The 25,240-nt window shown below is 35.3% G+C and overlaps 4 protein-coding genes and 1 non-coding gene across 7 annotated transcripts; 2 read left to right on the plus strand and 3 right to left on the minus strand.

The window, feature by feature from the left end:
• Positions 1 to 74: 74 nt before the first annotated feature.
• Positions 75 to 4,250, minus strand: LOC129891721 (uncharacterized). The gene is made up of 6 exons (XM_055967178.1): positions 4,013 to 4,250; positions 3,583 to 3,704; positions 2,815 to 2,984; positions 2,224 to 2,301; positions 1,092 to 1,236; positions 75 to 898 (listed from the first exon to the last, which is right to left on the minus strand). Exons 1-6 carry the CDS (start codon positions 4,128 to 4,130, stop codon positions 485 to 487), a joined length of 1,047 nt encoding a protein of 348 aa, XP_055823153.1. The 5' UTR covers positions 4,131 to 4,250; the 3' UTR covers positions 75 to 484.
• A 1,065-nt stretch (positions 4,251 to 5,315) lies between these two features.
• Positions 5,316 to 10,679, minus strand: LOC129892484 (pentatricopeptide repeat-containing protein At4g28010). 3 transcript variants are annotated; one of them, XM_055968056.1, is made up of 3 exons: positions 8,241 to 10,679; positions 5,901 to 6,401; positions 5,316 to 5,707 (listed from the first exon to the last, which is right to left on the minus strand). In XM_055968056.1, exon 1 carries the CDS (start codon positions 10,535 to 10,537, stop codon positions 8,294 to 8,296), a length of 2,244 nt encoding a protein of 747 aa, XP_055824031.1. In that variant the 5' UTR covers positions 10,538 to 10,679; the 3' UTR covers positions 5,316 to 5,707; positions 5,901 to 6,401; positions 8,241 to 8,293. The 3 variants fall into 3 exon arrangements, with proteins under 3 accessions (XP_055824031.1, XP_055824030.1, XP_055824032.1); XM_055968055.1 differs by having other exon boundaries at positions 5,825 to 6,401; XM_055968057.1 differs by having other exon boundaries at positions 5,825 to 6,401; positions 8,198 to 10,679.
• On the plus strand, positions 7,034 to 7,161 carry LOC129893662 (U11 spliceosomal RNA). Its single transcript, XR_008767548.1, has one exon. It is a non-coding gene; the product is annotated as a U11 spliceosomal RNA (small nuclear RNA).
• A 5,490-nt stretch (positions 10,680 to 16,169) lies between the features above and the next one.
• Positions 16,170 to 17,960, plus strand: LOC129893266 (protein translation factor SUI1 homolog). Its single transcript, XM_055968776.1, has 2 exons — positions 16,170 to 16,346; positions 17,385 to 17,960. Exon 2 carries the CDS (start codon positions 17,447 to 17,449, stop codon positions 17,783 to 17,785), a length of 339 nt encoding a protein of 112 aa, XP_055824751.1. The 5' UTR covers positions 16,170 to 16,346; positions 17,385 to 17,446; the 3' UTR covers positions 17,786 to 17,960.
• Positions 17,961 to 18,488: 528 nt separating this feature from the next.
• LOC129893265 (calcium-dependent protein kinase 2-like) lies at positions 18,489 to 23,861 on the minus strand. The gene is made up of 8 exons (XM_055968775.1): positions 22,884 to 23,861; positions 21,727 to 21,870; positions 21,469 to 21,621; positions 20,038 to 20,153; positions 19,378 to 19,545; positions 19,150 to 19,277; positions 18,951 to 19,050; positions 18,489 to 18,873 (listed from the first exon to the last, which is right to left on the minus strand). Exons 1-8 carry the CDS (start codon positions 23,569 to 23,571, stop codon positions 18,799 to 18,801), a joined length of 1,572 nt encoding a protein of 523 aa, XP_055824750.1. The 5' UTR covers positions 23,572 to 23,861; the 3' UTR covers positions 18,489 to 18,798.
• Between the last annotated feature and the right edge of the window lie 1,379 nt (positions 23,862 to 25,240).

The following is a 25,240-nucleotide window of genomic DNA, read 5'->3' on the forward strand; positions in this document are numbered from 1 at the left end:
AAATCGTTGACAACATTTGGTACGGGAAAGCAAAAGAGAGTCTTACAGGAATTAACACACTGGACATAGTAAAAAAAAGAAAAGGGAGCAACCTCACTAAATGCATCTTCAGCAGCAAAATCCTATTGTACATTCACGCAAGAATACTTGAAACACAATAAATATACACACCACAACGAAGGAATAACCAGATGAAAGAGGAAGGCATGCTTGAGAGCGGTCTTCCTCTCAGCAGTGTGATGCTCCAAATAAACTCTACCATTGCCTGAAAGAAACCAAATATTTTGTAGGAAGCCAATGAAACATTTTCTTCCTCTCGACTGTCCTTGCAAAGAGAAGCTTTTCCCAGTTACCCAGAATAGATTAAGTATGACTACTTGAGGCTTGCTTACAGTTTGCTTCCTTGTCAATTTGTGCTGCCAAACAGGTCTTTCTATTGGCTGATGGAGATAAAATACAGATTTATAGAAGTACACATCTATTTTCAGTTCCGAATGTTCAAGGATTTGCTCGCCAGTGAGGCAAGTGCTAGTGCTTTTGCGCTGCTATTCATCATTACCCATTCCTTTTCTGCACGTCGTTGGTGTTGTCTTGCATTCTTTGCTCGCTTTGGAGCTAGTCTTGTATCTCTCTCAAGAAATGCAAGTCTAAACTTTTCTGCCACAGGCAAATCTGCTGTGCTTGAAACTGATGATGGTGATGTTTTAGGTACAAATCCAGAAACTGCCCAGGTTTTGGGGTCAATATCTTCAACAATGGGATCATCTAATGATACATCCAGTCTTGCTTCTCTAGGTACATCAAGCCCCCTGTAACCTAGTGGCGACGGCTTTGGATTTACTATGATTCGTGGGCATTCTTCAGACAAAATCTCCAGCTGGTCCTTTTCAACTTTTGGCTGCAAAAGGATTAGATATTAGTCTGAATTCAGAAGACTACTTCCAGGTGCAGCCAGGGATAAGGGAAGATCAATGAATCTGGAGGGGCTACAAAGACAATCTACTTTGCTACTCCAGTTCAGAAGTGACATGCATAACTCCTAATAAGAAAGATGAAGTCTTGCAAGCTTGAACAGCAAATAGAACCCATACCCATAAAAGCCAACGCAAGGATGTCGCACCACGAGCTATTTCCAAGGTATCAAGTTCCTCCCAAGAATCTCCTTCCACATGCTCTAGTGTTGGCTTCAACAAAGTGAAGCATCTACGAGCTGTGTTCTCACTCCGAGGGCAGCCTCTGTAACATTAACTCTGAGTCATTCCGGTTATGTGGTTAATTTCTAAGGTTTCCTTATTTCTTGAGAGAGGAGATCATTGAAATATATTTCATCAAGTAAAATATGATGAACCTAGATTTTTACAAAGGATTTCTTCCCTAGAAAAAACTTCAAATGATAGTGTAAATAGTTGAAACATGCAATGTTCTTTCTTCTTTTCTTTTTCCTTTTTTTGGTTCTCGGTGTAGAACATCTTTTGGCTAGCTTCACAGTTCACACAGACTCTAATAAGGCAGGCACACAGAGAAGCTAGAGGATTCACAAGAAAAATCCTCGGGAATCAAATAGCGGATTCTAAACTATGTAAAGAACACCAATCATGTAAAAATATATATGTGGTAGTCATCCTATCGAAGAAACATGATCATAAACTATAATATTTTTTCCTAGATAGGATTGTGCAGAATCAAAGTGAGACAATATATTGGATCTAAAATTAACACAGCTCTCTGCCATTTGCTTGTCTAGCCTCCTCTATGCCTTCTATCCATACATGCATTGCTTCAAGCATCAACATAGTGAGAAAAATAAGGTGTAGTAAGGCAGATTCAACTATCTTAAAAAATAGCCAACGAATAGCTACCCTATGCACACATGAACGCAGAGAAACCAAATGCATCAAACTTGAGCATCCTTCAGTAAGACAAGTTCAAATATCTAAAACATAGCCAACGAATGCTTACACTGTGCACATATTTGAGATGTCTTAATACTGAATGTACTCATTAGTAAACAAATCATAATTTAGCATGGAAAGGTCCACAGGTTCTAAGCAAGTTAAAAAAAAAACAAATGGTTGCATTGGTGGCCTCGAGGTAACCAGACAATAAATATCATTTACATATGTTTAGGGGAAATTTCAGTGGACCAGATCTTGTTATTGTTACACACGATGTTTTATGCTTCATGACTGAAAGAAGTGAATTGATTTAAGAAAAGAAACCTACCCCCATCTCAGTATTTCAAGAGACCGGCAGTTCTGCAAGAGTTCTGATACACTGACTGATGTGAGCTTGCTGCAGCGACTGTGACAATGGATGTTCACATTTAGGTTTACATATCAAAACCAAATTTAAGTTGAGCAGCAGAAAAAGGACTGAAATAGGTGATAGTGTGGCCTGCACAAAGTGTGTAATGCAACTTTAAAGAAAAGTGAAATCCAGCAAAGCACTTGGCATAAATTGTTACATGAGTACGAGATCATGAACTAGCTAGAAAGCAAGAAGAATAGAAAATGGGAGTTAATGCCTCATAACCTAATTTTTAAGCCATACAGTCAGTACACTACTTGATTTAATTTACTAGTTGTGAGGGCCCTGTTCCTGCTCTCAGCCTCCTTACTAATTGCAGAATTTTGACATAGGACAATAAATTTAGTGTGCTTCAGTGGAATGAGAGGTGTCATCTAGCAAGACATAGTAATTGGTGCACCATGCATATCTAATAACAAAGTTAAACCAGAATATCCTTATCCAACTAGCATGTTGTTTTTAAAAATAAAGATACCCACTACAAATGAAATGATCAATATGCAATACCTTATATCAACTGCTTGCAGATATTTGCATGTTTTAACCACTTGTGATAGGCCAAAATCAGAGACCTCTGAACCAGATAAGTCCAGGATTTGCCAGGAGCTATCAGCCAATGCAACAATGACATCGTCATTCAATAACCTTCTTCTTCTTGCAATTGCCACAAGTGCCATCTAACAATTAAAACAGATTATTTCAGTAACCAGAAAAATTATAGTTGAAAGGACAAGCTAGGACGTAAATCCACATTTTCAAATAATGTCATTAAATAGTTTTGAAGATAGCATGGATTGACAGCTTTATTTACCTTTTTTAGTTAACCCTTCCCCACCACCGCCACCACCTCAATCCCTACCAAGCGATTCCCTCGATAAAAACAAATGAAGGAAGAAAAAATAAATGTATTCTTTGATAGCCAAGGAGCAGTCTTTGTTAAAAGTTGGACAAAAGATTCCAGGGAAACATTCCTAAACTATTAAGTTCACCCTTAATATGGTGGCGTAATAAAATTGCAAAACATTAAACTTGCTCGACTAAGAAATAGGACATCTATAGTATGCCATTTCATGGATTAAAAACTTGATTATCTTAAGGGAACTGAAGAAGAACATACAGTTAATTGAAGCACAAAAGGCTCCACATTAAGAAGCTAAAGTTCTCGGATTAAACTATTGCCAACTAAATCTAGCAGTATTCGCATCTACCAAAGGGTACATCTTTAGAACAATTACAACCAAATTATGTATAAAACCAAGCATAAGAATGTTCAACCTTCATGGTGGACGAAAAATTAGCAGCTATCTCGGTGAGGTCTTCGATGATATCCTCAAAATGTCCACCAATAATTCCAAGACACAAGCTCATCAAGCTGGGAGGCTTTCTCTTCTTAAGAGCTGATACAGTAACAAAACAACTAAACTCCATTAACTCATCACAATTAACAGCTCCACCACTACAGAAACTTCATGCGACCCACAAAACAGAACAAATGAACAAACAACTGGAGTTCTGCTCACAACAAAATTAAGACAATTACACTGAATTGCTTCAAGTCTTAATTTTTATTATTTCCCAAATCACACAGAATAATAGATGTAATCAATTTATACTCCGAACCCACTATTATTTTACTATATACCTTGCGTAGAAAATTGTGCATATATATAATTCTACCGGAAAAAGGGTCACCGGAGAAACGTACCAGATGTTTGAAAAAAAGGGCTGTGAATTTTAGTTCCTGAATTAGGATTCGTGTTAAGCTTCGGCAGAGAATTCTTTACGCCGGAGAAGACGATTTCAGGGGATTTTGGTTTGTCCATCAACTGAAAGATTGAATACAAAGTAGAAGCTAATTTAGGGTCGACGCCGACTTGGTAAATTGGGAATTTCTTCGCCGGAGACTCTTTTTTATTTTTTATTTTCAACCTGATTGTTGACGACCACGGTTACCGACTCTGAAAATAAGATTTATATTTTTTTTAAAATTAAAATTAAGTATTAGAGTCCGAATAATTTGAAATTAAATGCACATGGCTTAACTAAAAAGATTTTCTTTTCGTATCCCAAAAAAGTTTGATGCCGAAATCTCTAATTGTAGAGGATCATATTTATTCCACGTAATTCATTATTGGCGAGGATTATATTTATTTTACCACAATTGTAATTAGTGTTAGCTAGCCAATAAAAACCAATTAATCCTTGTTAGGATAAGTAAGTTCTCGTTCGATTGGGGAACAAATGATCTCTGAATTAATTATCTCGTGATTATTTTAGAATTGTTATTCCATCCAGTACAATTCCTGAATAACTTATGTTGAGATTAGTCATCTCGCAATTTATCCTAATCAAATATGAGATAAACTCATTATAAAATTAATTTCGATGTTAATTATCTTTTATCCCTCATATCAAACAAGCCCTCAAGAATGTTCTCCGAACTGTACTGGATATAAAAACCAAGCAATGAACGTAAGCTTGATTGAACCAAAACAAAAATTAGTGTTATTACTTTTTGAGACGTTATTCTTTTTAATAATTGTGGTGTCCGAGCTAAGGTCGTGTGCATCTCGACTAATTCTTCGTGATAAAGGTTATTTCTCACCAACTAGAGGTACTCATGAAACTCTATTCACCAAGACTCGACTAGTTCCACAAAACACCTGCTACCTCCTATCAGCAACAGGGATCCAGGTACCTCTACCCACCATGACTTTGACGGATGGAAAGAAATCACCTAATATTTTTATCTCTACCGGAGATTTTGAACGTGAGACCTCATGGTTCTCGCCTGCTAGGCCACCCTTGGGTGCACTTTCTGCATCATATTTTATTGCTCATACTTGCTTGAATCACAAACTAACAAGTTTCTGAGTGAAAATTTTCCCATTGTAATCCCAGACTCAAATGAACAAGAATCAATCAACAGTGTAGTATGTAAAAACCTTCCAAAAGAGAAAGGTTCCAAAGCCACAGCATCTGATATGTTTCAGCAGCAAGCTCAAGCATTGTACTTAATTCTAAAAATACATTCAGAATTTGAATTGCCTTTATAACAATACACTAAAACAAAACTCATAGCCCTATAAATTTCATGATTGTCCTGTTCTTCAAATGGTGTAATTACATGGCCCTATGTACACCTTACAGCACCATAGGAAATGTGTTTGGTCATGTGCAGAACCCTTTCTTCTTCTTCTTATGTTCGAAATTTAACTATTAATCGAGCAAAGAATGTCTTATCGTGCCAATTTTTAGTTTGATAGTCTTTAGAGAATGGTTTCTGGCAAAGTAATGCTACTTTCAATCTCTATACAACTCGTGCATCCCATTTCAACCGTGCTGTGTGAGCTCTTGATAACTCAACCAGTGAAGCGGTACAACGGATGATCACCCAACCCTGCAACATACAATTAAAAAAAGATCAGAAAAATTAAGAGATAAGACTGGAGAACTAGAAGGCATATATTACAATCTTTTGTTTACCAAAAAAAAGAGAGTAAAATTTTGCATTCACCTTTTGGTTATAGAGCACCTCCCGTGCAGTAATATTAATATTTGCATGCCAAAAAAGAGTAGAATTTTGCATTCACCTTTTGGTTATAGAGCACCTCCGTGCAGTAATATTAATATTTGCATGCCAAATGACGTCTTTTCCGGTGGTCCAGTAGGCCACCGAACTAGGCAAGTCTGCCTCGAACCAGGTCCACAGTTGCGGTCGTACTCACCTCCAGATAGGCCCAAATCAAGATTTTCTGAATCGTGAGACAAAGTTCTCATACTTGGGAGAACAGGATGCGAAATCCGAGAGAGAGCTGTCCTATGTCCTTTAAAAACAAAGCTAATGTATGTCGACTGTGTGCAGTTTCCAGGACTAAATGGATCAGATAGAAATTCCTTCTCGCTGAAATTATGTTTGGAGAGAGAATTATCTGGAAAAAGAATATTGAAAAGGAATTCGCTAGAAAGATGAGTCTGATCACCAGGTGAGTGATTATGATTGAAATCATCCCTCTCTGTCTTATCTTTCACCAGGGAGTCATCCAAATGAATCATGACTGTTACCCGATGGAGTAGCCTCGACATGTTTCCACCTGTGAATCACCACTCCAAATAAGTTATACAATTTCTATTCAGATAAAGTGCTCTCCACAAAAATGAACAAGAACAATGGTAAAGAAAAACAGCATTTCCGAACAAGATCTAAACACACTTCCCTAACTAAATCCACAAACTCTTGAATTAACTTACAATGGTATCATTAGGAAAACAACCAAATGGCGTATCCATTTTCTAGATGGAACTTCCTTACAAACTTGTGCAAGGTGACCAGAGAAGCAAAAATATACTGCCATATTGAGATAAAGCAAACTGATTACAGAAAGCAATGCATTCAATTAAACATTAAGTGGAACTTAGAGAGCGTTAACAAGTCAATACCTTGTACTAAAAGCAGAGAGTGAGTTCAGTAGAAATGAAAATCAATTTATCTAGTATCCTAAACCCAGAAATGAGTTTCGAAGCCTACTCGACCTTCGTATTTCCATCCCCCATAATGGAGGAAAGTAACAGAATAAACAAAAAACCACAGTTTGGGTATCAAAAGAAAAAATAGTGTAGTGCCGATTGCCATTTAGCTAATAAGCCCATGAGATTGAGGTTCCACAAGTGGCATACCGAATAGGAATAGTTTTAACAAGCAAGCAAAACCAAAAGACGGAAAAAAAAAAAGGGTCGGTTGGCTAAATATGCCACTCTTGCCTGCGTGGTGAGTGCTGTATGGCTATCAAGACATATGGCCGACATAATTTGTGGAACTTCATATGGTTGGCTCGTTGGCCGACCCTCCAATTCTATATTAATTTTATGAAATATTTATATCGTTAATATTTTGATTCAAAAATGTTTTTATTGTTAAAAAAAAGGAATAAAAGACAGACAAAAGTCATTAGCAGAGTGGAAAAGCATTGAACACACTTCAAACAATTGATGCAACAGGAACTGATTCTGAAAGCAGTTCACAGTTTGCACAAACGATGATTTTTTTAATTTATTTATGTAAACCAATCACCCTGGTCAGTGACCAAAGGGTGTTGGCGGGTTTGGCATGACCCAACACAAATGATGAATTGTTGTCTTCTTCCACGATTTCAGCTACCTCTGCAAGCACCAGATATTTCTCTCTCTTATTCAAAGAAATTCAAAATTTCGCTCTCTGTGTGTGCAGCTTTACCTACACAGCTTTAAGAATCATGATATATGAGATACAAATGATATGATGTTCACACATGATAATTACGTTTGTATCTCGTATATCATGAATCATAACTCTAAGACTTATAAAAATAGTCTTAAATATCACTAGAATTAAAATCATAGTCATGGATTCAAAAAACATGGCTACACTTGTAGACATTCATATCATAAGGTTAAGGGCTGTCACTTCAATTTTCATCAATTACATAACTTATTTTCTCCATGTAAATCTACCTAGATCAATACAAAAACATATGGCAATCATGAGTTCAGCTTTACGGTCAAAGATGTTTGTGAAAATATCAGAAAAGACTTTAATACAAGGATAAACTAGAGAACGTCCACTTTTTTCTTTTTGAAAAAGATTTAGCATGAAATATGAATAAGGCACCTCCAATATTTGAGATGAGAGCGGAGAAGGTGTTGTGAATCTAACAATTGAGGAATTTCTCTAATTAAAACCCTTAAACAAATAGTTCAATAGAAAGTAAGTAGAAACCTAACTGCTGCATGAAATATAGGAGCCATACAGGACAACCTACTCTCCCAGCATTTAATGTATATTCTAGGATAATTTCTTTTCGACGAGAAAAAATCTTGAGAAAAAATAATAGATTATGGGATAACAACATACCCTGCATTGCGTTGCAAAAGCTTTAAATGTCAAAATGTATTACCTATGTAGAAAAGAAAGCTCCCTCAACAGCTGCCAGAAGCATGTAAGATTGTACTACAAAGCAGAATCCAACTGAAGCTTGGGGTGACTCTTCTGAAGCTTCATCAACAATTCACTACAGGGAATACTAAATTCTTCTGAATTTTTCTGCGAAAAGTTTGGCAACAGTTCCTCCACATTAAGATCTTCAGAAATATTACAAAGACATTCCAAGATGGTGGAAGTAAGTCCGTTGTCTAGCTTAATGCCCTTAGCAGACATTTTGCGAAGCAAATCAAAAATTTCTTCTGTTTCACCATTCAAACTAAATCCCTTGAGTAAACAATCATACACATCAATGTCTGGTGTCAAGCCAGATGCATTCATTCTCTCAAATAATTTTTTTGCCTCCTCCAACTGTCCTAGCTTCGAAAACCTGTTTATTAATATGGAGAAAGTGAAAGCATCAGGATGCAAACCCCTCTGGGACATATCAATAAGCATCTCCTTAGCAGACTGCAAATTTCCTGCTCCAAGAGTTGAACCAATGATAATATTGAATGAGACTACATCTGGTTCACAATTTCCATCTAACATCTCTTGAAACAACCTCCTTGCTTGCTCCAAGCTACCCTCTTTGCATAATGCATCCATCAAGCTGTTGTAATCAAAAGCAGTTGGATAATATCCCTTCTTTCTAAATTTGAGAAACAAACCTTTTGCAATATTGAGCGCACTCAACTTGCAAAATCCATCAATTATGGTGCTATAGGTTATTGAATCTGGAATAAGCTTCAATTGATTTAGTTGCTTCCAAAGTTCAAAAGCTTTGACAATGTCGCCTGCCTTCATATAAGCTCCAATAAGTATAGTAAAGGTTCCAATATCAACTAAAGACTTGTTCTCAACCATCTTGTTATGAATTTCCCCAGCCTTATCAAGGGAGCCTTTTTGGCAAAGCCCACGAATCAGTACATTCATTGTTATAACATCCGGCTGAACATAAGTCTCGTCAGCCAACATCGAATCAAAAAGTGTTGTGGCATCATCCACTTTCCCACTTTCACAAAGTCCTTTTAGCAGTGTATTGTAAGTGATCATGTCAGGCTTCTTGCCTTTCTCTACCATCAATTTTAAAATGTCAAAAGCATCGGCCAATAATCCTTCCTTGCATAGTGCACTTAAAAGAATATTGTACGTTATGTTTCCAGGCTCCTCACCCCTACGTATCATCAAATTGAACATTTCAATTGCTTTTTTAGCCATCCCATTATTGCCGAGACCACCAATCATGCCCGTAAAAGTAACAATGTCAGGCTGGATTCCGCGGTCCAACATATCATCATACAACATTGCAGTTTCTTTCAATTTTCCCTGCTTACAAAAACCATTAATTAAACAAGAATAAGTGACTACACTCGGAGAAATTCCTTTCTCCAACATCTCATTCAAAAGTTCTTTCCCTCTACTAACATATCCTTTGTTACAAAGCCCATTTATTAGTGTACTATACACAACAACATCCTCTTTCAAACCTTTTTCTCTCATCTCCTCCAACAACCCAGTAGCGTCATCCAACCTACCCTCCGAACAAAGACCCTCCATCAAAATGGCATACGTAATCGAATTTGGAGCAAAACTCACCACCTTTTCCATCCTAAACCTCAAATCCAAAGCCTCCTGTATTTTCTTCTCTTTACAAAGTCCTCTCACAAGGGTGTTTAAACTTACTATATCGGGTGTCACCTCTTTCATATCCAAACCCCAAACAATCTTAATAGCATTAACAACCATACCATTTTCACATAAACCCTTCAAAATAACATTAACAACATATACATTAACCTTATAACCATTCTTTAACATCAACCCCAATACACCAATTGCTAATTTAGGCTTATGAACATACACAAAACATTCAACTAAAGCAGCTAATGATAAAAACCTGGGCAAGACTTGGACTTGTCTCATTTTACGGTACACCCTTAAAGCAAGATTGTACTCCTTACGCTTTGCCAAAGTTACAACAAGAAAATTGCAAGTTGACTCAGATGGGGTTTGCCCCAAATCATCAATTACATGGTTAAAGAGTGAAACTGCATTAATATACTTGGGATTAGACTTTTCACAAAGAGACCTCAAATGGGTGTCCAATTTTTGTGTATCTGAGTAAACTGGAGATGGGGTTGGGGTTGGGGTTGTTGTTGAAAAGTGTTTGATAAAAAACAGATTTTGGGTATTAAAGGGTTCTTGAAAAGAACCCCAAATGTTTGAAATTTGCTTTCTGATTAGCATTGTACAGCTTGTATGGAGATACATGCAGCTGGGTTATTGATAAAGATCAAGAAAAGACAATACCTTGGCTAGAATGAAGGTGGAAAATCAGCTACGGTGCTGCCACTGACTGAGGGTGGCTGAGCGGCGGCTGTATTTTCGGTATTTAGTTAAAGTTAGTATTAAAGATTAGGCTTAGGAGTGTGGTAAATTGTATAGTGAAAAGTTGGACTCATTTAGAGAAAAATGATTAAAATGTTCTTTTTCGTTATAAAACAAACTAAACTTAACAAACTAATAAGGAAAATAGTAAGAGAAAGAGAGATAGTTGAGAGAATTTTGTATCAGTATTATTTCTTTTTCCATATGTCCATTTTCTCTAATCTCCAAGGCTATTTATAGCCAAGGTAATCACATGATAAGAAATGGAGAAATGATAATTTGCCATTTAGTGGTCCCACTAATGAAAGTGGACATCCACTACATTATGTCTACATTTTGTTCTTTCATAACACTCCCTCTTGAATGTCCACGTATAATGTAACGCATTAAATTTTTTACAAGAAACAATATACATAGTTATTTTGAACATCCATAGACGTTGTGCCTCGTTAAAACCTTACTAAAAAAACCAGTGGGAAAAAGCCTAGTGAAGGAAAAAGAGTACACAAATCTAGTAATACGCCTTGAATGCTGCCTCATTAAAAACCTTACCAGTAAAATCAAGTGGGACAAAACTTTGGTTAAGGGAAAAAGAGTACAAGACGTATTTTAGTCCCCTTGATGAAAACTTCATTTGATATTTTGGAGACAACGCATTCCAATCTTATATCTTAGCTTCTCAAAAGTTGATGTTGGTAATGCCTTTGTGAATAAATTTGCAAGATTATCACTCGAATGAACTTGTTGTACATCAATATCACCATTCTTCTAAAGATCATGTGTGAAGAATAATTTTGGTGAAATATCTTTTGTTCTGTCTCCTTTTATGAAGCCACCATTCAATTGAGTTATGCACGCGGCATTGTCTTCGAATATAATTGTGGGTACTTTGACATCATTCTCCAGGTCGCATCTATCTTTGATGAACTGTATCATTGATCTCAACCAAACATATTCTCCACTTGCTTTATGAATTGATATTATTTCAGCATGATTTGAAGAAATAGCAATAATAGACTGCTTTGTAGATTGTCGTGATATAGCAGTTCCTCCGTGTGTAAATAGATAGACTGTTTGACATCGAGCTTTATGTGGGTCTGATAAATAACCTACCTCTACATAACCAATAAGGCCTACACAACATTTGTTAGTATAAAATAAACCCATATCAATGTTACCCTTTAGGTATCGCAAAATATGCTTGATACCATTCCAATGTCTTCGCATTGGAGATGAACTATACCTTGCCAGGAAATTAACAGAAAATGTTATATCAAGCCTGATTGCATCAACAAGATACATAAGTGCACCAATAGCACTGAGATATGGTACTTCAGGATCAAGAAGTTCTTCATTCTCTTTTGGAGGTCGAAATGGATCTTTTTCCACTTCAAGTGATTGAACAATTATTGGAGTACTTAATGGATGTGCTTTGTCCATGTAAAATAGTTTTAAGATTTTCTCAGTGTATGCAAATTGGTGGACAAAAATCCCATCTGCTAAAAGTTCAATTTGCAGACCCAAACAAAATTTTGTTTTTCCAAATTCTTTCATATCAAATTCTTTCTTTAGTTATTCAATCGTCTTTTAGACCTTTTAAGAGGTTCCAATAAGATTTATGTCATCAACATAAACGACGAGTATAACAAACTCTGATTTCATTTTCTTAATTAAAATACACAGACAAATAACATCATTTATATAACCTTCATTTATCAAGTACTTACTGAGGCGATTATACCACATAAGCCTGATTGTTTCAGACCATATAATGATCTTTGCAATTTGATTGAGTACATCTCCCGAGACTTAGTACATGCTTCAGGCAATTTTAATCCTTCTAGATTTTCATGTAAATTTCAATTTCAAGTGAACCATAAAGGTAGGCTGTAACTACATCCAGTAGATGTATTTCAAGATTTTTATGTACAGTTAAACTGATGAGATATCGAAAAGTTATTTCATTCATAACATGTGAATATGTTTCTTCATAGTTGACCCCGGGTTTTTGAGAGAATCCTTGTGCAACAAGGCGTGCCTTATATCTTACAATTTCATTTCTCTCATTTTGTTTTCGCACAAAAACCCATTTATAGCCAACTGATTTTACATCTTTAGGGGTTTGGGCTACAAGTCAAAAAACTTCACGTTTATCAAGTGAGTCTAATTCTGATTGAGTTGCCTTTTGCTATTCTGGCCAATCACATTTACGTCGACATTCTTCGACGGATTTAGGCTCAAGACTTTCACTATCTTGCATGAGGTTAAGTGCAACATTATATGCAAAAACATTATCAATCGTGATTTTCGATCGATCTAAATTTATCTTTTCACTAGTAGAACTTATTGAAAGTTTTTTATTCACTTGAGTTTCGGGTTCACTGATTTCTTCAGGAATATCAAGATTATTCAAATCTTGACCTTCTTCGGGAGGTTCTTTTATGGTATTATCTTTATTATTTTTCACGCTTCTCTTTCTAGGATTCTTATCCTTTGAACTCAATGGTCTACCACACTTCAGGCATGTTTGGGATGCAGAAGTTATGATACTAGTAGATGGTCCTTTTGGGACATCAATCCGATAGTCACATTCACTGCAGAGATATGTGACTTAGTTATCCGTTTCAAATCAGTAAATGCATCTGCATTTGATTTGTTATTTTCTGTAAGTAGATGATCTTATGGACCTCCTACTCACATGCTCGAGTACGTGGATCAAAATGAGATAGTGATGAAATTTTCCACGCAATTTCTCTTTCGGGTTCCTTTTTCTCTTTCCCTTATTGCGGAAAGTTGTTTCATCAAACCGATAATCTGCAAATCAAGTAGTAAATAAGTCTCCTGTCAATCGTTCAAGGTAGCAAATTATGGAGGGTGAGTCAAACCCAACATATATGCCCAACCTTCGTTAAGGTCCCATCTTTGTACGTTGTGGTGGTGCTACAAGCGTCATGACCAAATACTAATTGTGATGGAGAGTATTTATTATAATTTATCGGTCTAAGTCGTATAAGAGTTGTTGCATGTAAGATAGCATGACCCCAAATAGTAATTGGCAATTTTGTTTTCATAAGTAGAGGTCCTACTATTAATTGTAGGCGCTTAATAAATGACTCTGCAAGACCATTTTGAGTATGAACATGAGCAACATGATGTTCAATTTTTATCCCAATTGATGAGCAATAATCATTAAAAGCTTGGGATGTAAATTCTCTAGCATTATCAAGACGAATAGCTTTAATTGGATAATCTGAAAATTACACCCTTAATCTTATTATTTGTGCTAATAACTTCGCAAACGCCAGGTTGCGAGATGATAACATGCACACATGAGACTATCTTGATGATGCATCTATTAGGACCATAAAATATCTAAACAATCTACTAGGTAGATGAATAAGTCCACATAAATCCCTATGTATACGCTCTAAAAAGCCAGGAGATTCGATACCAACCTACAGGGTTGATGGTCTGGCAATTAATTTGCCTTGATAACAAGCAGCACATGAAAATTCATCATTCGTAAGAATTTTCAGGTTCTTTAACGGATGTCCAGTTGAATTTTCAAGAATTCATCTCATCATTATTTATCCAGGATGACCTATTCGATCATGCCATAGCACAAATGTATTTAGATCAGTAAACTTCTAGTTTACGATCAAATGTGCTTCAATTGCACTAATTTTTGCATAATATAGGCCAGACGATAAAGTTGGTAATATTTTCAAAATATATTTCTGGCCTGAGACATGCTTGGTTATACTAAGGTATTTAATATTCATTTCATTTAATGTCTCAACATGATATTCATTTCTGCGGATATCTTTAAAATTTAACAAATTTCTTGGGGTTTTAGAAGAGAATAGTGCATCTTCTACAACAATTTTTGTCCCCTTAGGCAGAAATATAGTAGCTCTTCCGGAGCCTTCAATAATTTTTGAATTACCAGAATTTGTACTAACATTTGTTTTTCTTCTAAGCAAATAAGAAAATTATTTCTCATATTTAAAAATGACATGGATTATTCCACTATCAATTACACAAATATCCTCGTGATTGATCATTGATCCAAACAAAATTTGAGGAATATCCATATTTTTCTTCAAAAAAAATAAGGTAAACGTTATAATTTAAACATGACTTATTATACAAATTTAATTTATTTACATGAATTAGAAAAATATAAACATATTATTTAGTATAGACAAATAAAAAGAAATTATTTAAATATTATCAGGGTTATCAATATTCATATTTATTCATATTTTCTTCTGGGAAATTGAAGAAATCAGCTACATTCAGATGCATAGTTCAAAATATTTTTTAATAAGATAAAGGAAAAACTATTTAATAAGATAAACATCTCCGTCATATATATTAAAATCTCTCTATACTTTAAAATAATTATATAATCACTCATCTCTCCTTCCTTGGCTCTCTCCCTCTCCCCCTCTCCCCCTCGCTTGCTCTCTACCTCTCTTTCTGCTTCCTCCCCTCGCTCGCTCTCTTGTGCAATAGATGTTGATGGTAGCTATAACCTTACTAGTACGTCTATCATACTTTATTTTGCTTCTTTTGATCCATTTTAGAATTATAGTTTGACTGGAAAGGAGTTCAATTTTTTTTTTGATTTTGATGTATATTTTTAAGAGCTTTATTAAAGATTTTGTTCGTTCTCACCCATGGGAGAAATCCAAAATTGGACGAATTTAGTCTCGAGTTGTGTGTATCTGATTTTGTATAATTAGTAGTTCTAGATTGATCTTGTGTCAATTTTTTGATATCATATACATGTCTCTATGCATGTATACACTACATATTTGATATCAGATACATTGATGAAACTGATATGGGATATATATGATGAAATTGATATCAAATACACTAAATTAAATTAATTTTGAATATGCGCATATACACGAAATTAATATTGGATAGAAATCCATAAAAGTTGTGAAATACAGATATACAGGGAGAGAGGAGAACGAGATAAGAGATAGGCGAGCGAGAGAATCAGTGTATCTCATATACATGCGAATTACTCTTGGATACAATATATCTAAAATAAATTACACCTAACTTGAACCACATGTATCTGAGATATATATATCTAAGCCCGTCAAATACATGTTTCTAGCAAATTAAAAGTGGTACAAATGCTAATTTGATTAACTACTATGTCCAGACGTAATTACAACCTAAACTAGCAAGATTTGTATTGTTTGCTCAGGAATAAAATATGATGGGCCCACTCAATTTACAGCCCAACAATCAGATAATGAGTCAAGCAGGCTAAACACGCAAGTGGAGCCCAAATTATTATTCTATTTTTATCTTTCAAAATCTGGATTCTTCAGGAGGCCCACACGTGTTGACCCAGCTTGTTAGTGGGCCCCAGGAAATTGCCGTAATTCGTAAGCAATGTTGCAAATGCGTTGAATCTACGCGTTTATTAAATCCCTAATCCCCAAATTACCCGACCAAATTAGTAGCTACAAACAAATCACAGCCGTTCTTAATTAGGATTAGACATAGTTAATGACGTAATTAAGGTTATGTGGCTGGGAATATTGTGACCCCACTTGCACCGCCACAATTTCTAGTTTCTTGTCTATAAATAAAGAACCATATTTTCTTCTCTTATTGAAAAACATCATCCAGTGCTTGATTTATTTGATTAACCTTTTTAAAGGTTAGTTCTTTCCTCTGTTTTTTCAGTTTTAAATAAAGTTTTCCTCAGCTCTGTGATTTTGGTTTTTTTGTTTAATTTCATCTTGCTGGTAAAGTCATCTTGCTATTAATTTTTTCTTTTTAGTTTTTGGGTTGATTAGACCCTTCTAACTTTCTGGGTTGTTGGATTGTGATTTGTTTGGCTTTAGCCAATGAAAGTTTGGATTTTGATCCTTGGATAAGCTATATTATAGTTATTAAGATGGTCCTTTTCAGCTGAAAGTTTAGAACTTTGGTTGGGTTTTTGATAACTTTGTTAAATGTGGACTCTGCTTGTATGTGCAGTTTTAGTTGTAGCTGGATCATTTCCATCAATCAAAGTTGGGATCTTTGATCTTTCAATTAGAAAGTTGGTAGAGTTGAGGAATGATTGCAATTGAATCTCTAGGATAGGTAGTTGGGCTTTTTAATATGTTCATCTTGATCTGTTCCCATTTATTCATCATCGGTGGACAGAGTTAGTTGTTACCTGTTATTGGTGGGTGGGTGGGAGGGAGGTGGCAAGTATCCCGTGGGTTAAGGTCTCCAAACTGGCCCGGACACCATGGTGTTATAGAAAAATCATATATATATTTGATCTTGATCATCTCATATTGCTTAATATTTATGTTATGGAGTTAGACTTTTGTATGTTAAACATCTCATCTTTGATAAGAAGTTTAGTTGTTGGATTTCCTGAAATTGTTGATTATCTCATTGTGTAGTTGAATTTCTTATATGTTGATCATCTCATATTGCTTAATATGTATGTGGTTGCATATTTGATCTGTTAATCATCTCATGTTTCTGCTAGATATGGATTTTTTGCTTTGTTGATCATCTCATTGTGTATAGTTGGGGGTCCATATTGAAGAGGGGTTCTTTTTGCAGCTCTCTTGGGATCAATTGTTCTTTTTTTTTTTTGATATGTTGGATTATCTCATATTGTTGGTTAATACTTGTATGATTGGATTTTTGGTATGTTGATCATTTCCATATTAAAGAAGTGTTCTTTTTGTAGTTGTGTGATCAATTTCCCAGCTTCAGTTTCGGAGCGTGAGAAGTTCTCTTCCAGCTATTTACATGGTTGATATCGACATCCAGATCCCATCTGCTTTCGATCCATTTGCTGAGGCTAAGGACTCAGGTGCACCTGGAGCCAAGGAATATGTTCATATTCGCATACAACAAAGGAATGGAAAGAAAAGCTTGACGACTGTTCAAGGTTTGAGGAAAGAATACAGTTACGAAAAAATCCTCAAAGATCTGAAAAAAGAGTTTTGTTGCAACGGGAATGTTGTACAGGATAAGGAGCTTGGCAAAGTGATACAACTTCAAGGTGATCAAAGGAAGAATGTTTCTCATTTCCTTGTGACTGCTGGTGTTGTCAAGAAGGATCAAATCAAGATTCATGGTTTCTAAGTTGTTGGCTATTTGAGGTTATTGAAGCATAGTAATATCATACAGTTGTTTGGATTTGTTTGTTAAGGGGTTGGTTTTTGGTTAATGCCCATGAAATCTTGTCATGGGTTTCTTTCTGAATTGTGGTTGTGGTACTTTGTTTACAGATAATAATAAGTTTGGTTTTCTACAGCTACTTCATCTTGTGCATGTCTTTAAACTGACCTTGCAATCCATTTAGATAGCCTGCATAGCACTTTATTACGAGTAATATAAAAGAGTAACATGATTGAACGGGTGGTCTGTTTATATGAATTAGGTCCAAGGTTAATTTTTTTTCGATGATGAACAGAAATCAGTAAAAATTGCTTGACCTTGAGAAAAAACACGGGGATTTAGGTAGGATGTGGAATGATATAAAGCTTATTTGCTAAATCCAACTGTTAAGCAGACAGCTTTTTCATGATAGCATTAAATTGCTTTTAGTGAGAAGAAATTTTTAGAACTTTGGAAGGTTACTATTGTATTACAAGAGAGATTTCCAAACTTATCCAACAAATAAGAAAAAGGAACAAGCTAAAACACCATCTCCAGACTTACTGGTTCTATCTTTGTTGGTGAAGCACCAAAGGGCACATAAACAGATATGCTGCAGATAATTTATCCTGAATTTGCTAGTTCATAACAAATTGAAGCTGATGAATGATCTTCACTAAAATGAACCTCAATGAATGACAGAACTCATTAAACATAAAATGTGGTGAAATCTTCGATGATTGAAATATTTCAGTCACTAGGAGTGGCCTAAATCAAAGCCTTTTCTAGTCCCAAACTGATGTTTACACAGAGGGAAAATCGCACAGAAGACAAATAGAAACACTCAGAAAAGACTCTTTTGAACGGAGAAGATCACAAATGTACATGTTTTCTACTGGAAAACGTTTAAACATCTCTAAGGAAGCAACGAAAGAGCTCATCATGCACATTTTCAAGAATAGTTTTTCCACAACTTGCCCCCGAGGAGACTCATGCAACTAGAAGACCTTGCCTGGTTGTTTGGCTCCACTTCTCATCATTGTACAGAATTCCTCATAATTGATTCTTCCATCCTGGAAATTCGACAGATTTAGCATATGTGGCAAGGGGTTACAGTTCAACTATTTAGCGAAAAGCAGTGAAAACTCACATTGTCCGTGTCCACTTCAGATATGATTTCTCTAATGCAGGTTGGATCGCCTATTCCATGTTCTTGCATAGCTGTCTCGAGTTCATCTCTTGTAATGAACCTACAATTGTAACATGAAAAAAGTAATCTTGAGTCAACTGATCTCATGATTCTATTGGTTTGATCGTGTTTTTACACTAGCGATGCACATAGGACGTACCCACTGCCATCTTTATCGAAATACTGAAATGCAGTATATAGATTTTCATCTCTTTCTAGCCTGTGCTTATGCATGGTGGCGGTGATGAATTCAGTGTAGTCGATTGATCCATTTCCATCTACATCAGCCTGAAGTTCACAAGGCACGAGATATTATAGGGGTACATCAAAGTTTAGCAATTTTACGAAGGAAAGCTATGCTTAAAAACTTTTAGTAGTTCTGACTTACAGCTTCCATCAATTGCTTGACTTCAGCCTCTGTGAGCTTTGACCCAAGTTTAGCTAATCCACTCTTCAGTTCTTCATAAGTGATAGTGCCACTATTATCAGTGTCAATATTGTGGAACATTGCTTTGAGCCCGTGAATTTCTTCTGCAGAGAGATTCTCCGCAATGACCTGATTCCAGTGACAGAGAAAGCAACATGTTATTACTTGCAGAAGGAAGAACAAGACAGCTATCATGCAAGCACAGGACCCCAAATAAGGAAGATACACAGACCCCCCAGAATAGAGTAAAATGTCAAAAGAAAATTAGAAGGTGTACTATGTTTATCATAACCACTATGAGTAAGAAAGCCGACTTACCAAATTCACAAAAAATTATGGTCCATGCTAAATCTAATTATGTTCTTCACATATTGTTTGCTTGAAAGGAAAGGAAGGAAGTAAGATTAAAGCAGACAAAGTGAAAAAAGTAATTTCTTGCATGTGAAGTACATGACTATCATATGAGGAACGCCACATGCAAAAAAGGCAGTCGTTTCGTCTTCTTTAGACAAACAAAGCCAATATAAGAAATTTGAAAATATACCCTTGTATCCCCCTTCCTTTTCCCTTTACCTACTACCTAAATTCAGTTGCAGCAGAGTTGACAAACTCTAAGATTACCTTCAAAGCGAGTTTCTTGAGTTTGTTCATAGCTCTGAATTGCTTCATTCTTGAAAGAACAGCACCCTCTAATGGTTTGTCTGACGCAACACCACCTTCCTTCAGCCAAGGATGATCTATCCATTACACACACCAACAGTATGGTTAGAATAAGATATAGCAAGCCATACTGGCAACACATGTATATCTGATGTTCTCGAGGAGTACAATCGTGCATGAGTAGCCTAAGTTGTTGCGACTTAGAGTTCTTATCTTGGACATCAATAGAAGAAATATTTGTTTTGCGCAAAACAATTAGTTTCGTAGAAATGATTGAAGCTAATAAGCTTTGAAGGTGAGACTGCAAGCTAAATTGCCCCTATTAATTTGAGTTGCAAATAAACAATGTGTTACCTCAAATAAGTGCAAGCAATTTTCATGAATCAATGTTTCTTTGAATTCAACGATTATCATGTCTCACCCTTCTACCTTTAGATGGTCCCCCCCTCCCCCCCCCCCCCCAAAATTTACAGGAAAGAAATTGCGAGTTGAATGCTCTAGTGGCAAGAGCACTTCTTCCTACCAAAAGATAGGGAGTTTGGTCACCAAGAAAGTTTGATAGGACCACAGCTTATCCAACAGGCCAACACTAGTACTTGTGGATTGTAATAGGTTGCTAGTGGATTAGCCGAGGGGCACGCAAGTTGACCCGGACACCGTTTTATAAAAAATAAATATACAAGTACTTCGAAAGAGTGTAAATGATAGCAGTTAAGGACAGTATTATCACCAGTCCAAACATAAATCATGCTATTCAGATGTATAATGGCATTTGTGAAGTCGAGAGGAGGTTCTTTTAACAGAGAGTCAGACTGCCCAGAACAAAAATTATTTGGCATATCCTAAAGCTAGAAATGACACTGTTACAGGCCAGAAAAAGATTGATATCTATATAAGCTAAGTTTGGCAGCAAGGACTTGGTTCTGGTCCCTTGGGTGAGACAAAGCAGAATAATCTGACTGGCTGACTGACGTTGCCTTAAATTATTTTATACTAATAACTGCTAGAAAGGAGGGGAGTATGCAAGTGCTATGTATTGTTGGAACTGTCAGTTAGTATAGCAAAAATCTTAAACGGAACAGATATATAAGCATGGAAAGTCTACATGTACTTTTTTTCTAAAAGAAACAAATATGTGCAGTATTGTCAAAAAGGAAATCGGCTCTGCACTGAAATCTAAGCAACATGGCATGTTGGAACTGTCTGTTAGTATAGCAAAAATCTTAAACGGAACAGATATATAAGCATGGAAAGCAACATGCCATGTTACTCTACATGTACTTTTTTTCTAAAAGAAACAAATATGTGCAGTATTGTCAAAAAGGAAATCGACTCTGCACTGAAATCTAAGCATTCTTAAAATTAATAATATATAGTTTTAAGGCCGCATACCAAGAACCTGTGCAGCTGTAATTCGATTCTTTGGATCTTTAGTCAACATCTTCTGTACTAGGTCCTTGGCACTACTTGATACAGATGGCCAAGGCTTGCTTTCAAAGTCAATGGTCCCTTTGAGTATGGCATCAAATATACCCTTTTCGGTTTCTGCATATCAAGCAAGTAGACGTAAGTCCTTGAATTCTAAATAGTGACAACAATTCTCATCTGGGTATTATCTCAGACTATGAGAAGCAAAGTAGATGACTTTACCTGCCCAAAACGGAGGCACACCACTGAGTAGTATATAAAGCATAACACCTGCACTCCAAATGTCTATTTCCTTGCCATAACTCCTCCTTAAGACCTCAGGGGCAACATAGTAAGCACTCCCAACTATATCCTTGTACGACTTACCTGCATGGGATTTCATATCCATATACAAAAAGCAGAAGAAAATTAGCAGATAGAAGCTATGTTAGTATTTGTCAGAAAAATAAGAAAAAAAATCAAGAAACTCGCCAAGGTTAGTATTATAAAGGAGGATAAGAAAATCACAAAAGAACTGCCGAGGCATGGTACTTCAACATTCATCACAACTGAAGTAATCAATATTTGGCTTACTAATACACACAATCTGTATGCAGTGAGTGTGTAAAATGCAACGACGGTACATTTAAATGTACGGACAATATAGCATGTCGATTACACCAGGTTTTAAAATTCTGACTTCTCAATCAAGAGCGAAAGAGAAGCTGACCTAGTGTCACAAATAGAATACACGTACATGCTGAACTAAAAAGGTGAATAATCAACTTATCGTGCTAAAAAGCTACTAATTTCAATTTGCAAATTGAATGGGATAGAACTAAATTTGGCTGCAAATTCAATCTAGTAAAACTAACGTTTTCTCTGGATATTCTCATCCGACCTTGCAGTGCAACAATTATTTCATAAAATAAAAAGAAAAGCACAATAATCAGCCAGTTGCTTATGATCTGCTGAGTACTCATATATGCTTGTCGATTATTTACATTCAACTAAGAAGTCCCCTTAAATGTTCCCCAGCATGTCAGATGTAAGTGTTTACACTCACTTATAGAAACAGCAAATATGACACTTGGATGGAGGACATAAGATATACAAGACTAACGTAGGTGTAAGTTGTAAATACATGTGTGACTGCGATTATTTCTAAAGTTAACGTTTTTAGCTAAATACTTAATCCTATCCCTGAACTTAAAGATCAAATTTTTAGCCTTTACATGTTCACTAACTTTGCCTATGCGGAGACAGAAGACACAAATCTGTAAAACACGGAAATTTTAGTGATTTGAACAATAATTGTGCTTCAATGCAATAAAATTGACAACTAAAGAACTCGGTCCAAAAGTAGATAACATAAAAGGACAATGTAAAGCAAAATATACCTTCTTGAATGAATACGGACAGCCCAAAATCAGTAATCTTCAGAGCAGCATTTTCACTCTTATCAGACAACAAAAAGTTTTCAGGCTTGAGGTCACGATGCAACACGCCCATAAAATTGCAGACGTGCACAACATTGACAATAGCCCTACACATTGTTGCAGCAGCTCTTTCACTATAATGCCCCTTTGCTATAATCCGATCGAATAACTCTCCCCCTCCACACAACTCCATCACAAGATAAACAGAAACTTTATCCTCATAAGCACCTTTGAATTCAACAATATTAGGTTGTCCACTCAAATGTTGCATAATCTTAATCTCCCTCCTCATATCATCCTTATCAGCCTTAGTAACAAGCTTCTTTTTCGATATCGATTTACAAGCATATTGTTGACCAGTTACAATTTCAGTACAAAGATATGTAACACCAAATTGACCCCTACCCAATTCTTTTCCAAGAGTATAGTGCAACTTAACATCTTCATATGGCTTACCAAGAATTGTATCATACCTTACAGCTGGTTTTGGGCTTGGTGGAGGCCTCACAGGCAATTGAGCTTCAGGACCTGGAGATTTGGTGTACTGAATTTCATTTCTATGAGGTGCATTACTGTGAACTCCTCCTGATCCTGATCCATGGTGCCCATTATTAGCATTAGGTTTACTTTTGCTCACACAAATACCCATTAAAGCAGATCTAGCAAAAGGTAGCTTATGAAACTGAAACTGAAGTTGATTAAACCAAAAATGATGTTAAAATCAAGAATCACACCAAGAACCTCAGATGGGTATTCAGCAAAATTATATTTTTATTAAACCAAACTGGAAAAAGATTGGATTTTTTCCACTTTTTCTTTTCAAATTTCAAGAAAATACAGAGGGATTTGGAGTTGACCAAAAAAAAAAAAATCAGAAGAAATCAAGAATCATTCTTACAGCTGAAAGGGAAATTGGGACAAAGAAGTTGACTTAAAAAAAAAAAAAACTTGGTCAGCAGAAATGTGAGTTGAAACGTTAAAACACTTTTATTAAGACAGACGAAGACGATGAGAAAGTGGAGAGAACGTGCAGAGTAAAAATGTCCAACGGCATTTTTTAATTTTATTTATTAAGAAAAAAGATAATTGGTGGCTCTTAGTGCCAAAATGGCAATAAAAATATATCAATCTTAAAAGATTTTTTACGCGGTTAGATAAAATGTTATCATTTTTATCACATTATTTATTGAATTTTTAAGTTTTATGAATTGATGATAGCATAAAAGAATTTTAAAGTTTTTTGTGATTAGGGAATAGCTTTCCTTTTCCAGAATAAACTTGTATATATTATGGTGCATCTTCCTTAATAGGCATGCGATATTTAACGTTTTTATGAAATAGTGATGAATTAAACTGCTTTTGTTGATATGGATAAAGAAAATTCAAAATAACATTCGATCATATTTGTAAGCAACTCTCGAATAATTTACATATTTTCATACTTCTTTTATAAATAAATTAGATAATGTACCTGTGCTCCGTGCGACCATATATTAACCTAAATAAACTTGCCAATAACTCTTCCTAATATTGAAATATTTAAAATAACTTAAAAGGTAAATTCTAATTCTTATAAATTAAATCATTTAAAAACATTTTATGAAAAATTGAAAGATTTGACACTATCACATATATTACGAACCTTTTTGAATGATCACATAAGTCTTTTCATATTAATCAATCTTCATTTGTTACATGTTTTTTAAATTGTATCTTTTGTTAATTGATATATTTGTTTCTCAATTTTAAATACTCTTTTATATAATAATTAAACATTGATTTACACATAAAATTAAAAAAGAATAAAATATTTAATAAGCATGTTGAATATATATTTTAAAAAAAGTGAAGAAATAAATATAGCTAAAATTTTCGATCTCAAGTGGAAATAAGGAACAAACTTAATATTCGGCGTGCCTACAAATTACAATTGCATCTTGATAATTTTGAATCCTATAATAAAATCCCTCCATATTTGACGAAATCAAACTAATATTTTTTATTATTATTATTTCATCTTGGTAACTTTGTATCTTATTAATATGCTACAAATGTGATAAGGGGGAAGCTAGACAGGGTCGAATGGGTTCATCCAAATCCTTTTCGATAGAAAATTATACTATATATATATGATTAAATTTGTTTTATATGTATATATATAGTAAATGTTAAATTTAATATGATTTTTTGGTATATCCTTCATATTTTGAACCCGTTAATAAAATTTATTGCTTCATGGGAAAAAATATAATTTCAATTTTCCTACCATATAATAATCATCCATCGATCTAAGAAAGAAAATTTTAGCCTTGATTAAT

The sequence above is a fragment of the Solanum dulcamara genome, chromosome 6, assembly GCF_947179165.1.
Source record: "Solanum dulcamara chromosome 6, daSolDulc1.2, whole genome shotgun sequence".
NCBI lineage: Eukaryota > Viridiplantae > Streptophyta > Magnoliopsida > Solanales > Solanaceae > Solanum > Solanum dulcamara.

Bases quoted from the DNA above. Each gene is read 5' to 3' on its own strand.
- LOC129893265 (XM_055968775.1), bottom strand. From the start codon at position 23,571: ATGGGTATTTGTGTGAGCAAAAGTAAACCTAATGCTAATAATGGGCAC. The intron at 20,154-21,468 runs GTATGCGGCCTT...TGTAATGGATAG, and splicing joins TACAGCTGCACAGGTTCTTG to ATCATCCTTGGCTGAAGGAA. The intron at 18,874-18,950 runs GTGAGTTTTCAC...TCGAATTTCCAG, and splicing joins CTGAAGTGGACACGGACAAT to GATGGAAGAATCAATTATGA.
- LOC129891721 (XM_055967178.1), bottom strand. From the start codon at position 4,130: ATGGACAAACCAAAATCCCCTGAAATCGTCTTCTCCGGCGTAAAGAAT. The intron at 2,985-3,582 runs GTTGAACATTCT...TTTAATTGTTAG, and splicing joins ATTTTTCGTCCACCATGAAG to ATGGCACTTGTGGCAATTGC. The intron at 899-1,091 runs GTATGGGTTCTA...ATCCTTTTGCAG, and splicing joins CCTTGCGTTGGCTTTTATGG to CCAAAAGTTGAAAAGGACCA.
- LOC129892484 (XM_055968056.1), bottom strand. From the start codon at position 10,537: ATGTATCTCCATACAAGCTGTACAATGCTAATCAGAAAGCAAATTTCA.
- LOC129893266 (XM_055968776.1), top strand. From the start codon at position 17,447: ATGGTTGATATCGACATCCAGATCCCATCTGCTTTCGATCCATTTGCT.